Source organism: Sceloporus occidentalis, unplaced genomic scaffold, assembly GCF_023333645.1.
Source record: "Sceloporus occidentalis isolate IW3139 unplaced genomic scaffold, rSceOcc1.0.p SCAF_1, whole genome shotgun sequence".
Classification (NCBI taxonomy): Eukaryota; Metazoa; Chordata; class Lepidosauria; order Squamata; family Phrynosomatidae; genus Sceloporus; species Sceloporus occidentalis.
The window spans coordinates 25,624,971-25,641,445 of record NW_028316981.1 but is presented as its reverse complement, the minus strand read 5'-3'; the positions used below and the strand labels follow the sequence as shown (position 1 = coordinate 25,641,445).

The following is a 16,475-nucleotide window of genomic DNA, read 5'->3' as shown; positions in this document are numbered from 1 at the left end:
CTTAACAATATTTCAGAAGCTGAGATATGGAGCTAGTTTGAGCAATAGCTAGTTTGAGGCCAGTGTTGCCAATATAAAAAACACTGCTCACATAACATGAATTTGCTATTCCTTCACACTCCTTTAAGCATCTCTTTAAAATTATAAGTAGTACTTTTTTAAAAGTGGGTGAAAACTGAGTTAATTCTTTCAGGCTGCATTATGGGTGGAGTGGGAATTCTAGATCATTAGCTCTGCCAACGACGTAATCAAAAGATGTTAGATATCCCAATGATTAAGTAACAATGCAAGGGAGGGGTTTCTATGTATAATCCAGCTAATCTGGGGAGGAGCCATCTTTCCTGCTGAGTTCTGTTAAGCAGCTTCCAAACTCTATGCGCTAAATAGAAAGCAAATAACAATGATTTCTAGGAATTTCAAAGTATTTTTCTTAGTTACTAAGTACCTTGGGATTTTCCAAGCTCAAATACAGCTCCTCCACTGGTTGTATAAGGATCAGTCTTGCATATATAGTGATCCAGTTCTTAGTTTGTACAATGATGGATATTTCCACCACAAACCCCTACCTTTCCTTGAGTCACTGCCAACTGGTCTCTCGCCTTCCTTGCTCTCTTGATTAGCTCGATCCTTCTGTTTCTTTTTGTTGGTTGCATCATCCACTCCCCGTGCTGTTCTCCTCTGACCAGGTACACTGGCACTACTGGACATTTTCAGCCGTTTGGATGAGACAAACGGCCCGCCGGGGTCAGTGACGGAGTCTGGGTCAGGGGTGCGACGTTTTCTTCCCGAGCCAGCTATCTTGGCGACTCTTTGTGGTCAATCTCTCTGGCAAGGAACAAAATGCCTGCAAGAAGGTATATGGAGAAAGACATTAGATAAAGGTGGGTAGTAAAGAAATGAAAAAGTTCGGTGATGGTAGAAATGTCATAGAGTCCATACAGACAGACCAAAATAAAGCTGCTTCGGGTCACTTTGGAGGTATGCTGTTTAAATGATTCATGCGTCCTAAGAGGCCAGAAGCCGCACCAGAGCCACGCTCCAGTCTTAAGGACATGGAGTGCAGCTTTGGCGCAGCTTCTGGCCTCTTAAGATGCATGTGTCATTTAAACAGCATACCTCCAAAGTGACCCGAAGCAGCTTTATTTTGGCCTGTCTGTATGGGCCCATAGAGACTATTTTAAAAAGCCCTAAAATGTAATCTACACATCAGAAACAAGAAGGTTCCAACACAGAGTGGCCCGTCTAGTACTGTGCATCTTTTTTTGCTGGGGGATAGTAACACCACCAATATGTAAGGTAAACAAAGACCAGTGAAATCAATTTTGAGGCTTAATCCAGCAAGTACTACCAGCAAGTATTTTGAGATGGGGACTTTTAAAAAACTTGATGTGCCCACAGCCAAAGTGAATCAGTCAATATTCTCTCACAACACAGAATGCCAGACTAGTGAGGATCTAATGGAATAAATGGGTGTCTCAGCTTATCAAAGCTGAGATGCTGTTATTCGACTCTTTACTGCAGTGGTTCTCAAATAGTGGGGTGGGACTCTGGAGGCAGGGCGCAAGAATTGCTCAAGAGGGGTCCAAGACTTGGAGCTCCTCATTCCTCCCCAATCTTTTCTGTCCTGGAACGGGGGAGGAGATAAGGACAATACTGAGAGGCTCTCCCTGAGGGAGAGGAAGAAGGAGAAGGACAGCTATTTCCATATGTTAAAATATGAATATACAGTACATGTGTGAATAAACATACACACATTAAACAAACAAACTATTTTTAATGTACATCAGGTGGAGGAAGCGATGAAAGCAACATCTGGATATAGATGTAAAAGTCACAAGGACAAAAAGTCTGAGAACCACTGTTTTACTGGATACTCATAACAACTGAATACAATATTGTTTCCATGAAGGATGCTGTTGTTGCTTCAGAAATCAATATGATTCTCTTATGGGAGCAAAAGCCAATAAAGTTTCCTTTAAAGTTATTTCACAAGTGTAGCTCCACCCTTCTATTTGCTTGCCCCTTTGAATGCTGCATATTCAAGAGGTCAGTTGCGCCTTAAATATTCATTAACATGCTGCTGAAATACAGTAAAAGCAACTCCCACAAAAGGCAGTGAGAGACATATTCAGCCAAGGTGAACACTGCAGGTTTCATACTGTACCCCAAGCAGATACTGGCTTAGTCCCCTTCCCTGCCTGCATGGCTACTGGCATCGCTCTGGGCAGTTCTGAGCTTTAACTATCAAATTACATTTTCAGTTTCACCCTCCAGTACTTACTCCAAATAAACAGGCTGCCAGATAAGGAAACCAAGTTATCTGTTTTACTTTTCACATTCATACTCTGCCAACACAGCTCTAAAAAGCATTCAAAGTGGCTTTTCTGTACTAATTTTTATACTCCGTCCTGTTACACAGGACAGAGAAAACCTGAATTTATTTATTTGATATCCCACCTTTCGCATAGCACAGGATTCAAAGTGTCACAACCATTTAAAAACAGAGTACAACCAGAACTATTAATACACACGTTAAAGCACAATCAAATCAGTTTTATTTTAAAAGATGTTAATTTAAAAAAACAAATTTAAAGCATAATAAAATAGGAACAAACAACCACCACCACTTAAGCCTAGGAACTCTTTAGAAATGCCATCCAAGTTCTCATCTCAAAGGTAACCACCACTTGCACAAATGTCTTATATGCCTTTACCCTCAGGAAGAATGTGAAGACATCCATTCATGTGTGATGCAGACCAAAGAGAATCCTCCTGGAAATAATCAGAGACTTCCTGCATTGGCAGAGGGTTAGAGGAGACTGGTCCCTTCTGGCACTGTGATTCTAAATCTCACCAGTGAAATCTGGCTCCTCAAGCTACATGTAAAACAGAGATACTGGAGTATAGAGGATGAATGAGAAGTCTCCTGCTTCACTAGAGGCAGCCTTTCAAACCATATCAGGCCAACTGAGCCTTTACGCTGGGTACTGAATCACTACCTCTTTTCTATTTTATCTTCCAATACAGTACAACTGCATTGGTTTTTGTTGTAGTAGCTCCTAATAGAACTAATCCTCCCTACCATTCCTGGACACAAATATATTGATTACTCTCTCAACACAAAGTTTTATAAGGAAACACAGTAGTAAGGACTGGGACATACAATGGAAGTCACAGCCCCAGCATGGCAGGCATGGGGAGGAGTGGAGAAGGGGACTGGGCAGGCTCCAGTTTTTAGGAAGTCCTGGGCAAATAATCTTTTGGTTATCCTTCTCCTCCAGTAGTGGATTCTACTGGATGTACCTAAAAGCAGCAAACACTGGCAGTCTAAATAGTAATGGGTAGTTCTAGCCACTGTTTCAAAATTCTCAAAGTACTCACAACATCTCTGGGTCGCTGTGGGAAATGAAAAGAACAATTAAACCCAGCTAGTCACCCACCACTGCTACAAACTGTAGATTGTGGGTCGGGGGGGGGGGGGGGCAAAGGGAAGCAGGACAAATATCAGCAGAGGACCAGGCTGAGGCCTTAACCTATGTAGATAGAAACCAGCAAAACAATGGACGTAGGTGGGGAGATCAGCTCTTCTTCTTCTTTTGCATTATAACTTCCAGAATCCCTCAGTCAGAATGGTCACTAGCTGAGGGATTCTGGGATTTTTTTTAATGTAACAGAACAACTTTTCCAAAATCAGAGGAAATAAGCCAATAATTTATTTTATGTGTTTATTACACTCCAGTTTTGGTATAAATTACAGAAAGTCCACTATGCACCAAAGATGTTTCATGTGTACAGTATTTACAAAAGATGCATGTAGTTTCCCAGTGGTAGTGTGCTATACAGGATTAACTATATATAGGGTAGACATCCCACACTAATTCAGAAAGGCTTAAGAATTTGACTAGGCTCCCCTGTACTAAGATGATTTTAAGAGTTCACCTCCAAGCCTATCAGTACTCCTAAGCACAAAGAAACCAGTAGACTTCTTGAACCAAGCCAAAGGGAACCACCCAGAAAGCCATGCTTAGCTTGAACAAAAGAGCACTCGCTGGCAGTTCCACTGAGCAAGAGGCTGATGCTGACATGCCCAAACCACTTCCAAGCAAAGAGTCTATGACTCAAGGCTAAGTACACTAGATAAAACAATAGAATCTAAGACAGCAGCTGGAATACATCAGATGGAAAGGACTGCAAGTGAAGCTGGGAACCATGTAAATTGCAGTTCACTTCTGTGAACATGTGGCCTAAGATTCCATCAATACTGACACAACCAAGGACTCATTTGGCTCTGAACTATGAACTTGGATCTCCTGCTAGGTAGTGATCCCTTCAAGAAGCAGCTGTGTTCTGAAGGAAGCACAGAGGGAAGACTTTAGCCAAGAATGACTGTTTTACCACCTGTTTTACCATGACAAGCAATCTTGTTGTTGTGTGCCTTCAAGTCGTTTTCAACTTATGCCAACCTTAAGATGAACCTATCACAGATTTGTTCAGACATTTGCCATTGTTTTCCCCTGAGGTTGAAAGAGTGTGACATGCCCAAGATAACCCAGTGGGTTTCATGGCCAAACTGGGAATTGAACCCTGGTCTTTAGAGTTGTAGTCCAACACTCAAACCGCTACACCACACTAGCTCTCTTAAGGAGCTGCAAAAAATGTAGGGATCCAGAAGTTACAAAATCAATGCACCTGATTCCTAGTTTCCACTATTTCAGAGGACATATCCGTTGTGGATAACCATCAATTCTGATAATCTGCCAGTATCTAACTGGGATCATTTTGGAAAAGAGCTCAAGCTGTATTTTCAGTGTCCTTTCCCCCCGTTTGTTTAGAAGGATCCAACATCTGCAGAGCACATATCCATGAAATTCCCATTTTATGTTCAATATACTCTTCCACCATGCATCTTCCATCTACTCACACATTCACAATTGAATGGTATCAAAAGATCATTGTTCCACATATCAGCCTATGACATCCAGACTAATGGACCATAAAGCATCCATGCAGAAAGTAGTGTCAGACCACTTAGGCAAGTCCCTTACTGGACAAGAAAGGAAAAATACAAACAAGGTTGCTGCTCAAATTAAATATGCTTCCTTACTCCAAAATACAATAATCCATCCGAACCAGAATTGTTAATATAACTCAAGAGTAACAAAAAAAAGACTGCTTATTCTTTTGAAAGGAAATTTTTATTAGGATCACAGAATTGTAGTTAGAAGGAATGACAAGGGCTGTGTAGTCTAATTGACAGCCAGTGTAAGAACGCCGTATCTAGAGCACCTCTGAGAGATGTCATTCAATCTTTTTTTTAAGTGTCCAAATCTAGAGAGTTCACTACTTTCTGAAGTGATTTGTTACCTTCCTGGATTGCTTTTAATGCTGGGAAATTCTTCCTAATGTTCAGTTAGGACCAGGCTGTCTGACAGGCTCTATATCTTCCCATATAAGCATGCTCAAGTCCTGGGATTCTCAGGAGCGGGCTTTCTTCAGTACTACCATCTTCACAGGCAAAGCTGATGGGGACATGGATAGGCCATTCTTGGTGCTGCCTTTTAAGCTCTTACACTCTCACCTCAGGGAAGCCAGAAGCTCCTTGCCATCCTTCCAGCAATAGGGCTTTTAAACAGGTGGTGTATTGTTTTACCTGTACTGTTTTTAACTGCTTTTTAAATTATTTTAATTGCGCATTTTAAATTGCTTTAATATTGTTAGCAATTTAATTTTTTCAGTTATATTCTTTATTTCTTTTCAACATTTAACAGTACCATAACAACATTTCCACAACAAATACATACACACACCCCAACAAAAGACACACATTTAAAAAACAAAATAGTAACAATAGCAAATACCTGCTGAAATTATAACTTCCTCCCTTCCTGGTATTGGTTATTTCTATATTAAACGTTACTTCTCTGTTTTTGTATTAGTTTAATTCTGTCAGTGTTTGCCTTTTGTAGGCTTTTAGTTATATTATTGGTGTCATTGTTGTTATGAGCCTTCAGGTTGACTCTGATTTATGGCAATGTTATCATGGGGTTTTCTTGGCAATATTTATTCAGAGGTTTGCCATGCCCTCCTCTAAGGCCCAAAGCCACCCAGTGAATTTCCATGGCTGAACAAGGATTCAAAACCTGATCTCCTGGAGTTCTAGTCCAGTGCTCAAATGATATCTCCATGCTGACTTTACAGATGCTCTGCAGATATTATTGTACACATTTTAGTTAGCTGCACTGAGTCCCAGTTTTGGGGGAAAGATAGGGTATTAATAAAGCTAATAACAGTAGTTATAACAGTTAAAACCTCTTTTTTGTTGTTACAACAATACATTAGCTTTAGGCTCACTCTCTGGAGCTTGCTCCACTGGATCACCAACAGTTCTAAACCAATCCACAACCTGTCCCCTAGCTGTAGAATATACTGTGGAGGAATTCAGGTGTGTAGTGAAACAAGGATGAAAAGAGGAAAACAGAGGTGGATCAGCACAAAGAATAAGCCTCTCTTCTAGAGTTAATTAGGTCATTTCCGAACAACTGGAACAGAAATCATAATAACTGAATGTCAAATACAGTACAAACTAACAGGATTCAGCACTACAACAAAGAGATAACATAAATAAAACTGAAAATCTTCAATACCTAAACCACTGTTCAGGAAAGATAAGAAATCAAATGGTTATGTTCATGACATTTTATTCGTTTCAAATTTGGTACTGGAGGAATTTTTACAAGTACCATGGAACACCAAAAAGACAAATAACTAGGCCCTAGAGTAAATCAAACTTGAAGTCTCCCTAGAAGCCAAAATGGCTAAGCTGAGTCTATCTTACTTTTGACACATCATGAGATGACATCACTCACTGGAAAAGATAATGCTTGGTAAAGTGAAAGGCAGTAGATCTAATTACAGGTGGATTGACTCAATCAAGGAAACCACAGCCATAAATCTGCAAGACCTGAGCATGGCTGTTAATAACAGGGTCTCTTGGAGGTCTCCTGTTCATAGGGTCATCATAAATCCAAGTCAATTTAGGGCCAAAACACACTGCAGAAATAATCTATTTTAACTGCCCTGGCAAGGGAATTCTGGGAACTGTAGTTTGTTGTGGCACCAGACTTTTCTGACAGAGAACGCTAAATGTCTCACAAAACTACAGCTCAGAGAATTCCCCAGCACAGAACCAAGTCAGTTAAAGTGATCTCAAATGTGATTATTTCTGCAGTCTGTTTTGGCTCTTGATGGCACATAACAAGGCCAGTTTCAAAAGTACACATCAGAATGTTCCGGGGGGGCGGGGGGGAGACGACAACAATATTTGAGACTTGGTCCAGTTGCTCAGAAAAGCAGCACATTCATATTTTATGTCCCATGAAAGACCCACATCCCGCACATGCCAACTTTGGAATGCTAGCCAGCTATTTGTTCAATAGTTTTCCACATGGGGATGGAAGGCACTATATAAACACAAACAGTTAAACTCTGTGCCTATCCATTCAGAAATAACTTCCATAACATTCAACAGGACTTACTTCCAGATAAAGATTAACTGCTATTAAGTGACCAAACCTGGCCCAAAATAATTTCATAATTTCAAGGCTGGGGAGGGGAAAGGTATATCATCTGAAAAAAATGACTTTATAGGGAGCAGAAAGCCCAACAATCCTAAAGGGCAGTTTTGATTCAACAAAAGTTTGAAGTCCTGTTTAAGTTGCTATGACACAAATCATCCCAAGCTGCTGTAATTTGTTTGGCTATCAATTGCCGTTCATGTACTGTGCTATTTTCACCGCACTAAGACCCAACTGAGCTCTTGCTTTCTCTTACTCTGGGATCTCTCCATACTTCTCACCCACTTGCATGGCACTCTACTGCATACTTCTAAGAGCTTTTTACTCAGCAAGAGCAGCAGCAAATACAGCCCCTCAGCTCTATTTCCACATGTCAATAGAAGACTAGAAAGTAATGTCTCTGGCACTATGCATTTAATCTCATGCATGGGGGGGGGGGGGGGTAGGATTCAAAGACATAGCCCTATTAGTCTGGAAAATCAGTATGCAAAGGGATATTATAGCACCTTTGAGACTAAATGAAAGAAAGAAGCTGGTAGCTTGAGCTTTTGTAGACCTGAGCCCACTTCCTCAGATGCATTTGATGGAGCAGACCTATATAGCATCTCCACACCCACAACGTTTTGATTCCTATGGACATTCTCGTACACAGACTGATATATACTCATATCTAAGGGCCCATACAGATAGGCCAAAATAAAGCTGTTTTGGGTCACTTTGAGGTATGCTGTTTAAATGATGCATGCGTTCTAAGAGTCCGGAAGCCGCACCAGAGCTATGCTCCAGTCCTTAAGACTGGAATGTGGCTTTGGCATGGCTTCCAGACTCTTAGGACACATGCATCATTAAAACAGCATACCTCAAAGTGACCCGAAACAGCTTTATTTTGGCCTATCTGTATGGGGCCTAAGTCTAGAAATTTTAGTCTAATAATTGAACCAAAAAAACTGAGTCCACCTATCCATGGGTCAATTTAACTACTGTACTTTAACTCTTATAGAAAAAACAACTAAAAAAGGAACCCTCCCCTGGTGAAAGGCAAGAGTGCCCTGAAAGCGCTGACCCTCCTCTATTCTCTCATCTATCCAACCTTTTGGGTGAGCACAAACAGATATGCCTTTGTTTTCCTTTGCTTCACCCTTTAGATCCTTTGTTACATACTCCATATGTTTTGCCCTTGACTTATGCACGAGTGATATCAAAATCCACAATTTTGGCTCCAAAACATGCCTTTAATTTATACAGGAGATCAACTCAGGTCTGTCCCTGGGCTTTCCACTCCACCAAATGCATGTAAGTAGGCTCAAGTTTAGTAAAGCTCGTGTTGCCTGCTTCTTTCTTCCCATTCATCTCAAAGGTGCTACAAGCTCCCTTTGCATACTTATCCAGGGACAGAGATGCTCCTGGTCAGTCAAAAGACAGCTCAGGGAATAGGGATTAACAGCCTGTGCTGGATGGGGCTACACTCCCCCTGAAGATGCTTGCAGACTGAGGTCCAAAACATACAACAGAAATAATCCAGTTTGAAACTGCTTTAAATGTCCTGGCTCAATGCTAGGGAATCCTGAGAATTGTAGTTTATTGTGACATCAGACCTATCTTACAGCGAAGGCTAAATATCTCACAAAACTACAGTGATTCCCTAACATTGAGCAAGGGCAGTTAAAGCAGTCTCAAAATGGATTATTTCTACAGTGGGTTTTGGTCCATAGACTCAAGTCTAGGAAAGCTCTGTGCTACCAGTTTCTCTCTTTCAGTTAGTCTCAAAACCGCTACAAGATCTCTTTGAACACTGATGGGGAGAGTCTCCTGAGATGCATAAAGCTGAGCACAGACGCTGTCCTGCTTTGAGGCTCTGAAAGAAAGGGGTGCCTTTTAAGCGAAGGGACCCCAAGGCATCCGTCCCAACAGGAAACAGAGGCTGCCCCCACAATCTCCCGCCACAAAAAAAACAGCTGAGGCCTGGAAGCTGGGCAAACAAAGCGCCCAAGGAAGGAAACACAGAAGGCCAAAGCCAGAAGGAAGGGAAGCTCAGCTCCTAAAGGGCAGGAGGCAGAGATAGCCTGAGAAAGAGTGGGGGGAGCCAGCTCAGTGTCCTCAACCTGACCCTCTTGAAACTGCCTCCGAGCCCCTCAGCCTCCAGGGCAACGAGGCACACCCTCCATTTCAGCCTTCTGTCCAGGAGGAATTCCAATAGGTCCTCCATCCTGAGCATCACTCAGAAGGAGGGATTTACATCAATGTTCGTGATTTTAGCCTTGGAACGTCCTCCATTTTTCTTGAATGCCCCACATTTTGGGGTGCCTTGTCCTCCTTTGTGGTTATTAGGACCTCTGGTCACTCTGTCAGCTCCACAGAGAAGGAGACGCACCAGCAGTGGACCGAAAGGGCCTTTGCAGAGAGGTCCTAATAGCCGCAAAGAAGGGCAAGGTGCCGCAAAATGGAGGGCCTCCAAGAACAAAATGGAGGACATTCCGAAATCAAAGCTAAAACACTTAATATAAAATGTGAATTCGTGCTTCTGAGTCCTGCTCCAAATGGGGGACCTACAAGAAAAGTGGAGGGCATGAGCAAAATAAGAAGGTAAAGACACTCATGTTAATATAAGTTCACGCTTCTTAACCATGCCCCAAATGGAGGACCTTCTGAAAGTCTTCCTGCAGAGAAAGTACAAGCTAAACACACTTAATACAAATATAAACCCGTGCTTCTTAGCCCTGCTCAAAATGGAGGACCTTTTGGTATCCTTCCTGGACAGAAAGCAAAAGCTGAAAACAGTTAGTGCAAATATCAACCAGTGCTTCTTGGTGATGCTCCAGATGGAGAGAGCGCATGGGGCAACGCCTCCTGGAGAGACACAATTAGAGCAAACAAAACAAAACCCCCACATTTGATATAAATCTAAACCCGTGCTTCTTAGCCCTGCTCAAAATGGAGGCCCTTCCTGGACAGAAAGCCAAAGCTAAAACACACTCAGTGCAAGCATGAGTCCCTGCTTCTTAGTGATGCTCAAAATGGAGGACCTCTTGGAATGCCTCCTGGAGAGGAGGAGGAGGAGGAGGAGGGAGGGAGGGTCCTGGGGAAGGAGGAGGAGGACGCCTCCTGCCAGCCTGGGCGACGAAGGGTAAGGTCAGGGTTGGGGTCAGCCTCCCCGAAGCCGCTCCCTCCCAGGGGACCCCAACCTCCTCCTCCTCCAGGTCCCGCCCTTGAGGCTCCTCCGCTCCGCCTCCGCTTCCCCGCACCACTCACCGGCGCCCGCCCGCCCTCCCAACAGGCCCCCGGCGGCGGCGGCGGCGGCGGCGACCGACTCCCTCCCTCCTTCTCCTCCGCCGCCGTTTGGCTTGTTTGGTTTCGAACCACCAAACGGACTTCCACAGCCAGCCTAGGCCCGAGCTCGTGACGTACTTCCGGGAGCCGGCACGGCAGCTCGCTCGCGGAACGCTCACGTGACAGGCGGGCGGAGGAGGAGGAGGACGACGACCAAGGAAGAAAAGAAGATGGGACCAGGGTAGAGTGCGCATGCGCGGGCAGACTGGCGAGGGAGGGGGAGTGTTAAAGGGAGCCGTGACGTCACAGGGCGGCACCATGGCAACCGGGCTATAAGTAGACCTAGGGCCTGCACCACAACACACTGCAGAAATATAACCCGGTTTAAGACCGCTTTAACAGAGTGTGTGTGTGTGTATATATATATATATATATATATATATTATATGTCAGAGAAAGCTCTGGAGTCATTACTATTATTATTATATATTATATATGTTATATTATAATATATATATTATATGTTACAGTATTTTATTATATATATATATATATGTATGTATGTTTATATATATATATATATATTCTCCCAAGACTGGGACTCAGGGCGGCTTACAACATTAAAAAACACCATACAGTTAAAAACGTACAAATACAGTATGTTAAAATAAGATTAAATTACTACAATAATTAAAACAAATCCATTGCTAAAATATCAAATACTTTTAATAACCGACAGTTCCCAGGATTCCCCAGCACTCAGCCAGGGCAGTTAAAGAGGTCTCAAACTGGGTTATTTCTGCAGTGTGTTTTTGACCATATAAAACGTCCTGCTTCAGTTCATCCCTCATAATACGCTTGGGAAGAGTAGACCCTCAGCGTAGTCCTCCCTCCCTCCCTCAGTATCCCTCCAGTGTCTGAAAAGTACTTTTCCACAGAGGATTTCGCAAAAAATGACCTCAGGTTACTACTCTCTTGTAAATTTCCCCTCAGTGCTCATTTGGTTTTCTTTGTTTGACACCAATGCAGTCAAAGGAGTTATCAGACAAGGGAAATTGGAAGTATAATCCAGTGGCAATCCGAACGCAATCATGGGGTTTCACGTTATTGCATGATAGACTACCACACGCAAATTCAGGCATGCTATTTTTGGGCAATGGGAAGCCAGTTTGAATGCAATTCCCATTCACATAAATTCGCTGAACTAGCAAATTCACATGAATGCGTTCTGGCCCCACTTTCTTTTCATTCACAATTAAGAGAAATTCCTCATGTGTGATAAAATCCAAAGTCACAGAAACAAAACCGTGTTTGTACTCCATGGATTAGAGTTTGCGAGTCTCTGGCACATTTTACTTTTGGTCTGATTTAGGTCCAGGAAAGCCAAGAATGACAGGATAGTATTCACAGTCAGCCTCTGAATGTGTGTACTTGACATACTGTTTTTGCAATACTGCCTTTTGGATAAAATAGCCCAGGGTTTTGATTCACAGCATGGCATAATGGTTTGAGCGTTGGACCACGGCTCTGGAGACCAGGGTTCGATTCCCTACTCAACCATGATACCCACTGGGTAAACTTGCGTAAGTCACACTCTCTCAGCCTCAGGGGAAGGCAATGGCAAACCTCCTCTGAACAAATCTTGGCAAGAAAGCCCCAGGATAGGTTCGACTTAGGGTTGCTGAGGGAAATGGAAGTTTGGATTTAACATATAAATAAGTATATGTTCCTATATAGATATATACATGTGTGTGTGTGTGAGTGAGTGAGTGAATCAAGTAGAAATAAAATTTCACCTTCCTTAATTGTCAGGAACAACATTTTTTTTAGTAGAGTGACTAAAAGTTCAAGAAATTTTCTCTTCTGAGCATGCTTAATGAAGGGTTATAAATATTATAACACACCCATGAATCTATAATGACTAATTTAAATGGGCATGCATTGTATGTAGTAGTATGAAGAAGATGTGGAAAATATACATGTAATAGGAATTTCTAACAGTTTCTACATCAGCCAGTGAAAACTGAGAAAGAAAATTGCAACAAAAATGACTTATAAAAATTATGTAAAACTTGAGACAACCCTTCTTGCAAAATTGTAATTACTAAAATGGAAATAGCGGTTTGAGCATTTGGACGACTGAGACTTGAGGCCACTGGGTGATCCTCGCAGCCTCAGGGGAAGGCAAGGGCAAACCACAAGTTTTACCAACAAACCCTCATGATAGGGTTGCCATAAATCAGAAATTACTTGAAGGCATACAGCAACAAAAGCAACACATGGTAGATGGTGAGATCAGGAGAAAATTAAATGTAGAGAGTAGCAGCTACCGACGACTCACAAATCTATTGCTGGTAACATGCATGCTGTTGTAGGTAAACCAACTGGCATCAGGCAGGTTTATCTACAAGCTTTTGATACATCTACCACTTCAGTTTTTAAAATCTAAAATAGCACTGAGTGGAGAATTTGATCCAAGATTTGGCACCAGCCAATGTGGGCAAGCAAAATATACTGTACTACTAATTTACTAGTAGGTAAAACTCCCCCCCCCCCCCCCCCAACGTGGAACATTGGAATATGAAGTAGTAAGTCTGACTGGGCATTTCTTTAAATTTTCTTCCTTCATCAAGTCAGTTGTTACGAACCTAAACGTGATAGATTCGAAGGAGCCCATACCTAAAGTTAGAATCATCCAATTCATTGTATTACTCATCATCATGTATGGATTGGAAAGTTGGACAGAAAAGAAAGCGGATAAGAAGAAAGTAAATTCATTTTGAGATGTGGTGCTGGAGAAGAGTGCTGAGGATGCCATGGAGAGCCAACAAGTCACACAAACAGGTCCTAGAGCAGATCAAGCTAGATATGTTCTTATAGGAACCCAGACGATGAAACTCAGGCTCTCACACTTTGGCCACACCATGAGAAGCCATGGATCATTAGAAAAGACAATAATGCTAGGGAAGATTGAATGCAGTAGAAAGAGAGGGAGGCCACATACTAGATGGATGGACTCTGTTAAGGAGGCCATGGGTATGAATCTGCAAGCACTAAGGAAAGTAGTGGAGGATATGGGGTCTTCAAGATATCTCACCCATAGGGTCACCTTGACTCGTGCATGATTCAAAGGCAGTTAACAAACATATATGTATGTGCCAGCACCACTGATGTAGAGAGATCTTGTAGCACCTTTGAGAGTAACTGAAATAAAGAAGTTGGCAGCATGAGCTTTCATAGACTTCAGTCTGCTTCCTCAGATGACTATAGTGGCTACTTTCTCAGATATACATTATGGCACTGCCTCTAGCGCTAGTGCCAAAGTACCACTGATTATTGCAGTTTCCTTTAAAAAAAATCTGATATACATTTTGAATCTTTTTGGCACCAACCCAAGTAAAAAAAATCTGATCATCCCTAGTCACAATGTCTTAAACCAGCATGATGCAAAACATGGTTTTAGGTCTGTGTCTTCAGTTGCATCAGAGCCAGTGTGGTGTAGTGGTTTGAATGTTGGACCAAAACTCTGGAGACCAGGGTTCGAATCCTCACTCAGCCATAGAAATGCACTGGGTGACCTTGGACAAATCATACTCTTTCAGCCTTAGAGGGAGGCAAATCCCATCTGAACAAATCTTGCTAAGAAAATCCCATGAAAGGCTCCCCATAAGATCACCATAAGTTGGAAACGACTTGAAGGCACACAACAACAACAACAACAACAACAATTTTGTTGCATCTGTAGTGTAGTTATCTACAACTTCAATACAAAAACCACTTCAGTTTCTTAAATGTAAAATTGTATTAAGAATTTGCCCCAAGATTTGCCACCAGCCCCCTATACACACACACATACACACACAAGAATGTGAGGGAAATTGCAGAGAACACATTTGTAGCCTTAAGTGGCTGCCTAAATTCCCTGAGGAGGGAAAAATTATTCCCACTTGAAAATTAAACTCATTTTCTTAGCATATCTACCCATTTACCTGATAGTCTATGTAGAAAAAAAATGCATATCCTTTTAAATTGCTCCTTCGCTACCCTGATCAATGGTACAACAGATTGGCTGAGGGTTTTTTGAGGACAGCTAAGCTGTGCTAAAAGATCCTTCGTTCACTCCTGTTAGTTTCTGCATCCTAAACACAAGCAAAATAGCCAGAATGCTGAATCCTAAATTGGTACTATAGCAACCACAAAGCTGTCATGGCAACCAAACAGATGCCAGATGCCAAGACTCACTATTACTGGCATGGATTTATGGCACTGCCTCTAGCACTAGTGCCAAAGTACTAAAATGAAGTGTGGTATCGTAGCAATAGCATCAAGAAGTAAGAAGTAAGAATGACAAGCAGTACTAAAACATGGTATTCCCAACTGGAAATGCCATGGCAGATGTTGAAGATGTACGTGTGTATAATAAGCTAGTATATATAAGCGTTTGCAATTAATGTGTCTGCAGTGAAACAAATTAGGGGTGGGGAATCATGGTACAGGCTGAGTATCCCCGATCCAAAAATCTGAAATCCAAATGCTCTATTTGCATGAGTGGCTTTCCGATGGTTCAGTGCTCACAAGCTTTGTTTCATGCATAGTTTGTATAAAATTGTATAAAAATTACCTTCAGGCAATGTGTACAAGGTGCATATGAAACATAAATGAATTTTGTGTTTAGATTTCGGTCTCATCTCCAACTTACATCATTGGTGGTGGTTGTGTCCCTCCATGTCATATTTAACTTATGACAACCTTGAGGCAAACCTATCATGGGGTTTTCTTGGCAAGTTTCTATAGAGGGGGCTTGCCACATCTGTCCTCTGAGACTGAGAAAGTGTGACTTGGCCAAAACCACCCAGTGGGTTTTCATGGCCGAGCAGGGATCCAAACTCTGGTCTCCAGAGTCATAGGCCAACGCTCAAACCACATCACACTGGCTGTCATTATAAGTCATTATCCAAAATCTGAAAAAATCTGAAACACTTTTGGTCCCAAGCATTTCGGATAAGGGATACTCAGCCTGTATAACAAAGTTACATTTCCAAAATGACACAAAGAGAAACCAAATTATGCACTTGTGCAGTGACAATCATTTGAAGTTACTTTTTCAATATTTCTTTTAAAGGTCATTTTAAAGCATGTCAGGCACCATGTCAGCATTCGTTGTTGTTGTTGTTGTTAACTGCCCCCAGGGATGTAGCCAGGGGGGGTCCATGGGGTCTGCCCCCCCTTCCATTAGATATAATGAATGGTGTGTATGCCCAAGCTCCATTATAATGGTGGCACTTAGTCTGGACCCCCCCCCCTTCCCAAAATCCTGGCTACGTCCCTGCTGTCCCCAAGTTGACTTCAACCTCTGGCGACTCTGTGAATGAGGCATCCCCAAGATTTCCTGTCCTCAATAGACCTGGTCAGTTGGTTCATGCAAATGTAGGGCCGTGTCCTTTTTGACCGGTGTGTGCTCTTCCTCTCTTTCTGCTGCCCTCTACCTTTCCAAGCATTATATATACACTTTTCTAGTGTATATATAAGAGTATACAATTAATGTGTTTGCAGTGAAACCAATTAGGGGTGGGGCTCATGGTACAGGTTGAATATCCCTTATCCAAAAATCTGAAATCCAAAATGTTCCAAAAT

General features: G+C 42.2%; 1 protein-coding gene across 4 annotated transcripts in view; it reads right to left on the bottom strand.

The window, feature by feature from the left end:
- USP19 (ubiquitin specific peptidase 19) overlaps positions 1-10,973 on the bottom strand; it is a 53,383-nt gene extending 42,410 nt beyond the window's left edge. For all 4 annotated transcript variants that reach the window (XM_089518320.1, XM_089518310.1, XM_089518305.1 and 1 more), the window contains exons 1-2: positions 10,824-10,973; positions 567-844 (exon numbers count right to left, since the gene is read on the bottom strand). In XM_089518320.1, coding sequence (XP_089374446.1) covers positions 567-708 — 142 coding nt within the window. In that variant the 5' untranslated portion in view covers positions 709-844; positions 10,824-10,973. The remainder of the gene's footprint in view (positions 1-566; positions 845-10,823) is intronic.
- Positions 10,974-16,475: the final 5,502 nt, after the last annotated feature.